At 39.3% G+C, this 12,921-nt stretch overlaps 1 protein-coding gene across 5 annotated transcripts in view; it reads left to right on the forward strand.

The window, feature by feature from the left end:
• Positions 1–275: 275 nt before the first annotated feature.
• Positions 276–12,921, forward strand: part of LOC117417272 (rho GTPase-activating protein SYDE2-like) — a 43,237-nt gene continuing 30,591 nt past the window's right edge. For 2 of the 5 annotated variants that reach the window (XR_004546695.3, XM_059034686.1), the window contains exons 1-2: positions 282–2,780; positions 12,079–12,792. Coding sequence is in view for 4 of the 5 variants with exons in the window: in XM_059034686.1 (XP_058890669.1) it covers positions 602–2,780; positions 12,079–12,792 (2,893 nt within the window). In the remaining variant the exon portion in view is untranslated. Of the gene's footprint in view, positions 2,781–12,078; positions 12,793–12,921 lie in introns of all 5 variants that reach the window. The other 3 variants (XM_034029284.3, XM_034029282.3, XM_034029285.3) reach the window with 3 other exon arrangements.

The raw sequence follows: 12,921 nt of genomic DNA on the forward strand, positions 1-12,921 counted from the left end.
ACGATATACAAGTCTCACAAATTCGTCCAAGTCCCAGACACAAAATCGCGATCATGCAGATAACAGCATGTGTCATTTAAATGCAATAGTAAAATCCGTGGGATCTGGCACTGACAAAGATTACATAATGTGCAGTGCAGATTCTTCAGTGAACGCTTCGGAACAAACTGATCCCCCTCAGAATCCAATGGAATTATGTTGTTACGTATTGCTTCTCTACTGCTGCTACAGTAACTAAACTGTGTATCCTAAAAATAACACAGCACCCACTTAGCGATATGTAAATTCTCAGCACGGACATACACCAGTCACACCGGAAAAGAAGTATTTGGAAAGCAAAGCAGAGCCTGCGCAATACTGCTGTTCCCTTTGACCCCCACTGAAAATATTCCAAGTATTTGATGAGCTGCAAAGCGAGAGAGAGAGAGAGTGCAAATGAGCACGCTGAAAGAAAGCTGCAGAGACGCAGAGACACAGAGTTGGAGAATGGAGAGGTGCGTGGAGCGTCAGGGAGCTTTGGTCTGGATACAAGTCATCCAAACTGTTTTTAACTCGCCAGAGAGCACCCACTAAAACTGGAGAATCACAGGGTCGAAACGGAATGGCTGATCCTCTGCGGAGGACATTACTAGCAAAACTTCGGGGGAAGAAATCCAAGAAAGGGACGCCAGCCGGGGGTTTCAGCGTTGCTGCTGCTTCTGCTGCAAATGGTGGTAATCGTGAAGGTAAAGAAAAATTTTTGCAGCTGCAGCAGGGAGACGAGCAACACGAACAGGCTATGGTGGTCAGCAGTGCTGGAGGTGTGAGTGTTCTGCAAAACACGATGTGGGTTCAAGATAGCTGCATAAATGGTGATTTTGATGTTAAGAGGGAGGTCAGTTTGCTACGTGAAAGCGTGGTTGTTGGGACTGCATCTTCTCATAGCGAGACCCTGATGCACCCGATAAACAGACGGGGGATTGTACAGAGCAGCGAGGAGTTTCACTTTAGAACTCGAGTTAATGAACAGCTCTTTGCGGTCTCCTTAAGAGATGCCAATGCAAAAGGTAGCAAAGCAGGCAGATTGAGAAGTTGTAATGAGCAAGATTCCAGTTTCATGAGACTAGCGGTACCAGTGTCATTGGGTGAACCAGAGGGACAGAAGCAAATTACCCGAGACTCGTATTCCAGAGACTCGATCGGATTTGGGATTTGTGAAAATCACGGTTTACCAGAAAGGGCTTCTTCAGATGCGGTGACAACTGCTAGTACGAATTTGACAGGTGGCCAATATTTTGTTTCTGAGAGTAAAAATATGGGTAAAGAAAAATATCCTGTGACCCTCGGGGACGAGACGGATTTTTTCCAGCAATCTGATTACGATTTTGGATTTATAGGGAATTTTGTTAAGAGAACAGAGCCAAACTTCACTGCTGATTTTAATAGAAACCACGAAACAGATGTGCAAGTGAATGAGACAGAAATGTACACCTTTGCTGCGCCAGCAGAGTGCTTGCGACATGCCACCGGTACGTTGGAAGAGAGCTCGTTGATCAAACACACAGAACGTTATGTCAGTGGCTTGACATATTCCAGAGAATACAGTGCAGTTAATTTGCAAAATCCAGCATTTTTCCCAATTGATTTGGAGAATTTAGTCCCCAGCCTTGCTTGCCAGAATTACGCAAGTTTAGAACCAAGGGAGGGAATCCAACGACACAATTCAATAGACAGTGAAGATGATGATTATTATGATAACGAAACACTATTGTGCTATGAGCCTGAAATTAAAAACTATCAAATACATAATAATACTAATAATAATACCTCGAAGGATACCCCCATTTCCAGTTTAGTCACTTGTGAAACTGGAGACGGTTTCGGTAAAGGTGCAAATTACAATGCAGAGGAGACTGACAGGCTCAGGACTCAGCTAAACGAAGCATATTTTTTGCTTATAAACGCAATGCACGACATCAGCATCAACAGTCAGCCAGGTAGCAATGGGTTTTGTGATGACTTGAACACGTCGAGTTGTCATTCACAAGATAGTGTTTGCACACACTCTTCTGCCAGGGCTTTAGATAGTGATGCATGGTCTTTTGGAGACAGTCCTCCACATGTATCCGATACCGATTCTTTGTTTGTGAATCACACAGAAATCTGCAATGCCTCTGCTAAATGGAAAGTAGTCAGCAAAAGCGTTGAAAACTTATCGGTTGTTGCAACAAGACCACCGTTACTGCAGAGGTCAGTTAGTGCTGGAGATATCAAATACGCCACAGAGCATGCTTTAGGCAGTACGCATGATTTAAAAAACAATACTTGCCCTGTTTCCAATGATACACGAGATGGTGAAACTGAAATACACTACCTGGTTGCAGAAAACAGCTACGCTAAGCGCCTGTCCTCTTATGATGGCGTAAGTAGCGACGATTTATTGCAAGAATACGGGGACAACGCGCTGCTGATTGTGAGCAGTGGTTCTGTGACAAGTTCCACAGGCTCAAGGGATACCGTTGAAGTCATGGACAGTAAAATAGACGATTGCAACGAGGGTCAGGTGAATTCTGCAAAGCCACTCGGGGTGACGGTCAACAAGATGCAGCAGTGGATACACAAAGGACGCTTGTTGTCCTCAGAAATGAAACAGCGCATCACCGGCTCTTCTCTCAGGGGTAGAGGGTCTTCGAGGTCGCCCCGAGGTCAGGCTGTCAAGAAAGAAAAAGGTGCAACGAAGACGTCACCGGGAGGGCAAGGAAGCAACTCTGGTTCTAACAGCCAGACAATCCTGCAGACAGGTAGGCACGTTGCCGTGGCAACTGGATCCATTCTTCCTTGGGCCTTCTTCTCACTGAACTATTTTCAGCAAAGCATCCTGCTGGCGACTGACTCCTTCTGGACCCGAAACAAAGAGATGGAATAACTCGCCTCTTTGCCTTTCTCGTGGGTCACTGGTGGAGGGTCTTGCTGTTATTAACTGGTCGAGAGGGTTATTTAAATGAACTTGGTGTAGCAGTAAAAAGGTGGCGGGAGTCTTATTTAACAGTATTAGCATGTGTTAGGTACTAATGTCCTTTTCTGTGCATGTTTGCAATTATATGAGTTCAACGTAAATGCATATACTATATACCAATGAATTATTTGCATGTCTATTTTCCCACATGTAGTGGTAAGTATATGACTGCAGTATGAATCCAGTGGGTTGTTTTGCTTAGACGAGTTTCAAAGATGTTGACTTATTTAATGGTATTTGGGCATAGGTGTGCAGCCACGCTGTTTACCTGGTACACAAAAACGGGCAAATGTAAAACTGGACTGCATTGTTTCTAACACCTTAATTAAGATTTGGTTTATAAATCTTAAACCAGTATTCGAATTCTATGAGCTGGCCCGTCTTTCTGCACCTATGCATGCATTTGATCAGTTTCTGAAGGCTCGGTAACAAGTGTAAATAGTTACAAAGTAGCAGCCTTTATAACCGCACAAACACATTCCAAGGATGCCTAACTGATCATTTGAGCAATCTCAAGCTTTTCGTGCAGGTAAACCTTTTGTTCAGAAGTTGTTATGATATATATATATATATATATATATATATATATATATACACATAACATATATATACACATAACATATATATAACATTTTACATACTAATGTTTTTTTTTCATTTTTAAAAATATATTAAGAAATCGACCTTGCAATGAGATTATACAGGTTAAGAAGTTTATGAGCAACACGTGTTATTTACAGTTTCAGCAGATTCCAAAATAATACCCAGCCAACTTTGGAATGGTTATGTAATAGTTTGCTGTAAGGGTTTTTGTTTAAAGGTTGTTTATCTTTCTTGAATACAACCTGAATACCCCAGTTTTAAAATCAGATTTTTCCCCTTTAGGCCTAATTTTAGCTTCTTTAAACATTACACATTATAGCTTTACCTTCTGCACACACACACATATATATATATATATATATATATATATATATATATATATAATATATATATATATATATATATATATATACACATTTTCAGTAATTTAAAATATATCTTTTTTTACTTTGTTATACAGTGCAAACTTAAAAGTATACGACTCAAATAAATGAAAAATAACACTACATTTATATTTTAATAAATATTCTAAAATGTATTTGACCAAACAGAACGCTTACTGTAGATCTGATAGTGTCAATGTTAAATGTGTGTGTTGATTTTGTGGTGGTGTTGATGGTGATAAATGTATAGTGTTCTGGAACTTAAAACCTTCAAAACAACCTGTCAGGAAGTGTGCTGTCTGTGTTTCCCTGGGTCGCTAGTGCACGGTACTTTTTGTTTTTGCTTTTGCTCCAGTGCAAAGTTTATATGTAAAATAATAATAAATATGAAGGTGTATGTATGTACGTTCTGTGTTGTAAAATGGCTAGGTTTGCTTAATAATTCTGTTAAGATTTCTCTTAAGCTGTGCAATTCATTCATGGGAACACATTTGAATCATTTTGCTTGTGTTTCCCTAGAACCTCTGGGTTAGGAGTGGTGTGGAAATATTTCAGATCTATCGTAACAATATTGCAACAACTGCAATTGCTCATATTTGGGTCGGCTGACTCGCAGGTTGTCAGTTGTAACAATTCAAATGACAATTTTGGTTCCAGACAACAATTGTTTGAATTTTTTTTCTAACTGGGTCACTCTAGGTTCATTCAAGGCTGTTTATTAGTCCAGAGTGAACAACTGCTGACAACCCTGGCAGATTTGCGGCTGGGTTTTATTTTGTTTGCACGTCGATCAGTGCAGCTATGGTTTCCCATAACTCTTCTATGCTAAGCTACTCTGCGAGGAAGCACCCTACCGGTTCATTCTGCCGACCTCCACTCTCATAATAATGATTTGCTCCAGGGGCATTTGAAATCCACAGACATCAGTAGGGGCTAAGGGGGGATGAAACTTAAGCAAAACAAGAACTAATAACTAGTGTGTAATGAAACGCCTTATTTTCCAGGGGAATGTTTTTAAATAGCACCTATTGCTTAACTTGTGTGTGCCATGGTACTACACTCTTTATAATGAATGCAGGATTTTGCTAATTTATATACTGAGCCAACTGCCAGATTCTCACATCACAGCTTTTGCTAGTTATAATGTATAATTAAATCATTTGCCATATGCTTGATGTTGGTTTTCCGAGCACTGTGCACACCTATTTTATAATCTAGTGTAGAGCCGCTGTTTAGATTGCACAGTAAAGTATTATCTTTCATCTGCTAATGGCAGACTACGTCATGTTGCAGTTCTGTGTATGTTTTATTGAGTTGGATTTTCCTGAGCAAATATCTGGAGGTTGTTCTGCGGTAAACTGTTTCAATTGGAAAACAAAAAATATAATTTTTAGCTAAAGTTAAGTTCTTGTGTACTGCACAGTTGCCTGTAGGCTTTCTATGCAGTGTTGACACAAAAATGGTCCTATACTGTACAAACCAAATGGTGGAAAGACTTGCTAGATTAAAGCTAGAGAAAATATTTCCATATTATTTGAGTAGCTTCCATTTGCCTATAAAATGCAGCATTATTTCTTTTAAAACACATACAAAATTGTTCTAGTTAAGTTTAGCCCTGTCTTTTCTTTTTCTACCATGTATTATGAAGAATAACAATTCAGGCTCCTGTGACAGTGAGAAATGCTTTTGTGGTTTATCATGCTCAATTGAATTACAGTCTCTGTGAATTATTTATTACTGTATATAATTGTGAACACTAATAATTATAAATAATGGGTGTGACACTATTTTTATTTATAACTGCATGAAGTTGTTTGCACTTTTTTGTGTTGTTTTAGAAAACTATTACTATAAAGTAAAATATGATGCTTTATTATTTGGTTTTTTTTATAGAAACTTAAATACTTTCAAAGTTTACAAGATACATTTCTCTTGAATGAATGAAGCAGGATTTTGAGTATTTTATTTAACATATTTTGTGATTTACATATCTGATTTGCTTTTATGTTTGCAAGTTGTTTTGCTCAGTTTAGTTACCTATTTCAGGAAAGATGCACATAGATCAGACTATAGCTGAAGTCTGACTGTTGCATTGCTTTTTTCATATACTTTGAGGCTTGAAGAGCCAGAAACCTGACATGAAGAGTGCATGACAGATATCATACGTGGTGTTTTCTTGTAATTTTTGGGTTTGCTGGTAAATGGAATGAAAATGCTGCAGTGACAAGCTGTCAAGTCAACTTCGTCGTCAGGGTTGCATTGAGAGGAATTGATAGCTTTAGGCTCGGATTCCAGACATAAAAAATGTCTCTTCAGTTTTTGGAAGAGGGTTATTTGAGAGCCAAGCTTTTTGTGTGTTGTACCTGGGGGTCAATAAAACTCGCAGGAGATTTTGGTTTAAATTAAATTTATGGAAGTCAGCAGTGGGCCAGCATCCTGGAAGGTTTTAAACACTTTCATTTAAAGACTTTTTTGTAATATAAAATTTGTTGATAGCAGGGAAGGTGATCGAATACAAAAAAAAGATTAATGCATGACAGACAATTTCAATTGGTTTTCTTTTAATTCTAAAGAACAATGGGGTAGGGCTTAAAAAAGCATATTTGCTTTGCATGTTCTTTGTAATGGTTGCAATAGTTGGCTTGGGAGGCAAAATATTTTTTTGTTTTAATTGAGTTTGGCATTCTACAGTTTTGTAGAGAAATCGTATTATTCAGTGTAAACACAAGCGGTTTGCTCAAGGTTAAATATAATAATGCAAACACTGTTACCCTGTTGGAATGAACTTGGCTTTGAGTGGGAATACAGAATTAAATACCAAATAACTGTACTCCCCTTGAACATTAACTTTGTTTCAAAGCTGACACAATTTATTTTAACAGCATAGGTGCCATGGGCGATCTGTTGATTTGTAGGGTACAGGAAATTCACAATTGATTCCCTGTCTTGTGTAGTGAATTTGACTGGGTGATGAGTCAAGTCAAGACACATGTCTGCCTGTGTTTACTGAATGCAGCCTCTTGCTATGCAACACTGTTTTTTTTTAGTAAACCTACAAGACCTAAGGAAGTCATGAAGCAGCCACTTCTTGGGTGTTTATGTGATAGATTAATGAATGCTGCTGTTTAACAAAAAAAAAAAAGAGTAACTCAGTATTTACCAGTGTAGCTCATGATATACTGCAGTATATAATCGACTCCATTGGTCTGGGGCAGGTAAATTTCACATACTTGGCACACCAATTTCAATGTATTTATTTTATTTTGCTGCCTAAGGATGCGGGAAGTGGAAGTGCTGTCGGTGCATCCAAACACAACTGTACTCTTGTTAACTTATGAGCAGTAGGGTGCTGTCCTTACAAAGGTAACACGAAATTCTCCTGTCAGGACACTGCACTCTGATTGGCTATCATATTATTGTTAATAAAACAATGAATAATCCTCTCCCTACACCGAAAACTTAAGGTCAGTATCCTATACTGCAGTCATTACACATCTAAAGTAGTTCATGTTTGGCAGTGAATAAGCGTTTTTGTTACTTTAATAAAAAGTGACCGGAAAGGCTGACTTCCTCACTTGTCCTCACAGGAACATTTCATGATACCTTTGAAAGAACTGTGTCTATGGTTGACCTGTACTGCCTGTAATATTGCCATGAATCGGCTGTGTGAGGGCTGGCATTTAGTGTTTCAACCTATCAGCACCAAGCATTGCAATGTGAGGACAGGTACTTCTTGTTTCAACCTATCAGCACCAAGCATTGCTGTGCTATAGAGAGAGTTTACTTTCCGAAAGTCTCATAGCAGCTGCTTTTGCTGTGATAACTAAGCTCAGCAATGTCTGATGACAAAACGTGAAAAACATCCTCTAGCATCCAGCACTACATTTAAAACAAAGCAGAGCAGGGAATATTTGAACTGTTAACATACATATGTAAATATATCTATCAATAAACAAGCCATATTATAACATGTTGTACATGCTTGTTTAGCACTTTTAAGCTGCATGTTGGAATTATAGGTACTGTCACTGTACAGATATGCCACTGGAACTGGTTCTGCCATTTGGTGCTACTTGTGTTTGTACTTAATAAATGCTGAGTTAGTAAGTATTCTATATTTTATGTTGAAACAGCTGTACAATTTTGTGGATTTACTATTTCAAAAACGGTAACTTGAAAAAGATTGAACAGCTTCTTAGCAAAAAAAAAAAAAAAAAAGCCGTTTCGCTATGCTCGTCAGTTCTTCTTTACCATTGCCCCACCCCATTATTGAACAAAGTTAGGTGCCCCTGCCCCTGCATTTTATTCTAATGAGCCTGGACAAACATTTCCAAAGACTGCTATGGCTTTGGGTGTTAAGAAGAGGTTCTGTGGGGCCAACTTGGATGCCTTTTAAATAAATCCTTGTGGTTTCAGATTTCAGATTTGAATTTGTTACTTGCCCCCGACAGCACAACCCAACTTCCTAGCCCCGCTTCAGACAGATATATCACTGCACACCCTTGAGCTCAAGACGCTGCTGCTGCTGCTGTATATCTTAGGGCTGAATATAATTTATTGTGGTGTCACACTGATAAGATTACATGCAGGATAGATTGCAGTTTTCTCCTGTTCAGATGGCTGTTTACCAGGTTCAGACATGTGCTGGTGAATTTGTGACACTGAACATTGGCTGCTTTGACAAAGATATATATATATATATATATAATATATATATATATATATATATATATATATATATATATATAATATATATATAAAACAATTAGATCTGGATTACTGTGTTTAGACATCATATATGAATAGTAGACTAAGCTGGTGTTTGTATCTCAATGTATGTATCCCAATGTGTGGTCTAAAATCACTTTTCAAAAGACACCTTGTGACATTTCCTTTTATTAGTTATTAGTTGCAGCCTGTGTCTACTTATTGGATCATTAAAGTTTGTATTTAAACTATCCGGGTATAATAATAACATTGTTTGCAGTGTGCTTAATTAATGGGGTAGATACTGTGAGTAAATCCAAAAATCCTCTTGTTTTTGGAAAGGAAACATGGCACGTCATATCGTAAAATGTCATCAAAAACAATTGCTCATGCTGTCCTGTACATTTTTGTTTACAGGAGTGCTGGTACTGAACATTCAGTGATGCATCTTATCGGCGCCATCACATTGTGAAAATGGAGAACTAGCCAGTTAATATGTGGTGCAGTCCTGGAATGTAGAGCGTGTGTGAGCATGCAGCCATGTGTATTATGAAAGACCCTTTTAAAGGCATGTGCTTCTCAGAGGAAGATACCGTGCTGTTAATGTGCTGTGTAAGGCTCCATAAGTCAATACAGAGATGTATTTATTTTAATGCTGCTAGAATGGAGTCACACTGGTTAAGCAAGAGGTTCATAAATGATCTTTGTCTTCAATATTTGTTTTTTTCTGAAAGTCCCATAATGATAAAATAAACTGGGCATAGAAAATATATTGAGCATAATTAGTGGGCACAATATCAGCAGATCAATCTTATATTTTTGTATAACTTGTCATTCTGTAATTTACAGTAGTTTGTTATTTTGGTGCAGACAGAATTGTATAATTGCATTAGTAATTAATTTATATGTAATGTATAAATTGGTGACCGAAATGAAAATGTTCCAAAAAAAAACAACAAATTCTGTGATGGTCCTGAATTTGAATGAATAAAGGAACCAATGCCTTTTTTTTTTTTTTTTTTAATTTAGTCGTTACCAATGTTTTTTTTACCCAGGTTATTTCCTCAATTTGGAATGCCCAATTATTACTTTTATTCCGGTTCACCACTGTAACCCCCCGGCGACTCAGGAAACACGTGTCCTCCGAAACGTGTTCCTGCCAATCCGTAATTTTCCATGCTGCGGATCCACAGTGAAGCGACCACACCTATAGTGCCGGAGGACAACACAGATCTGAATGGCTCCACTGCAGACACGCAGGTGTCATATCAGCCACAGGGGTCGCTGATGCACGGTGAACCATGGATTGCCCTGCCGACCTAATCCCTCCCTACCCTGGCGGCGCTCAGCCAATTGTGCGCCGCCCCCTAGGAACCCTCGGTCACGCCGGCAATGACATAGCCTGGATTCGAACCTGCGATCTCCAGGCTACAGGGTGCATCCTGCACTCCATGCGGAACACCTTTACTGGATGCGCCACTCAGGAGCCAGTGCAGGCATCAAATGATTTTTGCTTTGAAGCAACGCTGTAGTAAAGGGAAAAGGGTTCAGTTGTAATGAGAAATAGCTGGGTATGCTATTCTGAAACACACGTGAGCATACTAACACAGCATATACGCCTTGGTTGTTCCAGCTTCTGTTTGTTTAGATCCCTTCATTTTTTATGCTTTGTGCACTTGAGCAGAGTTCTACTGCACGCAAATGTTCTCATAGTTTTCAAGCATTTACAACATCTACAGGTAATACTATGACTAGTTGTGCCAAGTTATTACAGCTAGTAATTAACGTTTGTGTTGGGATGAGAAATTGCTTGTAGAGTAAGTTGCATTTTTGTGTATGTTCTAGTTGTAAGTTACCTGGTGGTGTCTTATCTTGTCCTTTTAATTGTCTGCTAGTAGTACCGGACTAAAGTGTGGCTAGTGGTGTGGAAATTCCCTAAGTAATACAGAAAATATTGCTTTAGACTGTGTTTTCATTTCAGACATTGTGGTGGAAAAACCTCCCCAGTATGTTTTCAGACATCTGTCTTGGTGTGGCGGAGTGTCCCGCCCCTATTTATTATTATTTGTATTATTGTTTGTGGCGCAGATAACAGCGCCGCGTATTTCTTATTTTTTATAATTTAAAACCCGTGAGGATGCATGACTGATCAGCTACTGATTAATTAACTAGCTGACAGTCACGCATCCTTACCAAACGCGAGCAGACTGTGGCCAAGGGGTAATAAGATAATTAACAGCTAGTTAACCCCTCGGCCAGAGTATAAGTACCTGCAGCTGTCCGTGCTGCAGGGTGGTGTGTAGAGAGGAGAGTACGGGGAGATAGAGAGGAGACAGAATTTAAAGTAACAATTGCTAAGACGTGCTGGATTAGCCAGCACGACACTTACTTGTTTGTCTGTCTGGTTTGTTTGGCCCTTGTGCCTTTTTGTTTAGTGTTTTGTCATTGTTTAAATCTTTTGTTTATTTGATTTATTAAACACGCTGAGTGCCGTAGCATTCAGCTTCACCCACCCACTGTTTTGGTTCAGTTACTTCCTGGTCCGTGATGTCACCACTGCAAGCCATCCTGCCACACTTGGACATTAGTATTTTTGGTTCAGAATGCCTTCTGACTGAATGGAATGAATCCTAAGCAAATTCAACATTAAAATCCAAGTCAGATTAGCTTAAACTAAAGCTTTCATGTTTTGTGTAGTTTATCAGTATACAAGTTGAGTCCTATCTGCTCAACTTATTTTCGAATGTTGTACCTGAAGTAACAATATATTTGGGTTGTGCATTAGCAGAGTGCAGTTATTGTATGTGTGCAGCCTGTAGATGTGTCTGTAGCTGATTGTTCAGGCTTTTCATAGTGTTGGGTACCTTTTAGTGTTCAAAGTGGCATGACTAAAATCCAGTCAGAAGATACTGCAGCTGTGTGATCACATTCTTGGGATAACCTGTCATTGCTTTTATATAAAAAGTGTCATTCTTGACTTTAAGAATACATGTCTTGCTTCAATTTGTCAGTTTTGTTGTTTTAATTTAAATTGGTTTTATAGTGTTTTTGTATAGTATAACAGTCTTTAATGCGTGGTCTATAAAATGTTTTATTATTTATTTTTAATAGAATTTAGATATCTGTATTTATTTATTTGCCATTTATTGCATTTGGAGAATCTTTTCTGCATCCTTAGGGATTTATAAAGGTTTTATGCTTTATTTAAATAATTATGAAAAAAATATTTACTGGGTATTACATGCTACAAGTACGGCATGTAAGGATTTACTTTTTTTAAATAAGTAAAAGATAATTAGACAGTGCACACTGTCTTGTAGCTTTTGACACTGGTACCATTTGAAGTGAAACTCTTTTGTTGAGACTCACCCCTCCGTTTCTCCTTTCCAGACCTAATTGAGAATGTGCGCAACTCGAGCATGGGTCGCAGGGATCGAAGAGTGATCATGTGTAAAGAGGTCAACGAGCCCAAGCCCCCTGTCAACAGTATCACCGTGTCGAAGAAGCGCAACTGGCTGGAGCAGAGCTCCTATAAACCCCAGTCTCACGAGGAGTGTGCCGCTGCCACGGAGGACGATTGTGGTCACGTGGCCAATCCATCTAGCTCTGAAAACCCACGGCAGAGTGGGACCTGTGCCACACTGCCAGCAGGACAGGGGGATAGGACTGTGCACATCACTGTGAGCCCCACTCTCACCTGTCCACGCACTGTAGACCCTGCTGAGGAAAATGACGCAGACGATGAAGGAGACATTTGGTACAACCCCATCCCAGAGGATGAGGAGCCTGAGCTGCTCCAGGGGCTTTGCCCTGCTGCAAAGCGTAAGAACTCGCAAGCTCTCCATTCCCTGGTCCCAGTCTGTAGCCAGAGGAAACTGAGCAATGGGGACTCGGTTAAGGGGCTGGAGTCCACCACGGCTGGGAGCTCCCCATACTCCTCTCAGATTCCGGGGGACTGTCAGGCTGTTCCAACCAGCGAGATAAATCTTGCAAATTCCGTACATTCCACTGAGCGTTTGCAGCTGCACAGGCAGTTGTTTGCATGCAAACTAGGGAGTGGGGCGGCTATAGAAGAGAATCCAGCTCCCAAGCCCAGCACTGCAAGTAAGTAATTTGTTACTTTAAAAGAGAAATTGAAAAAATAAATAAATATATGCTAATATTTAATCATTATAACCTTGTTGGATAATAAATGAAGCCTCAAAAAAAGACATTCACACTTAAAAAAAATAA

This window comes from Acipenser ruthenus, chromosome 12 (genome assembly GCF_902713425.1).
Source record: "Acipenser ruthenus chromosome 12, fAciRut3.2 maternal haplotype, whole genome shotgun sequence".
Taxonomy (NCBI): domain Eukaryota; kingdom Metazoa; phylum Chordata; class Actinopteri; order Acipenseriformes; family Acipenseridae; genus Acipenser; species Acipenser ruthenus.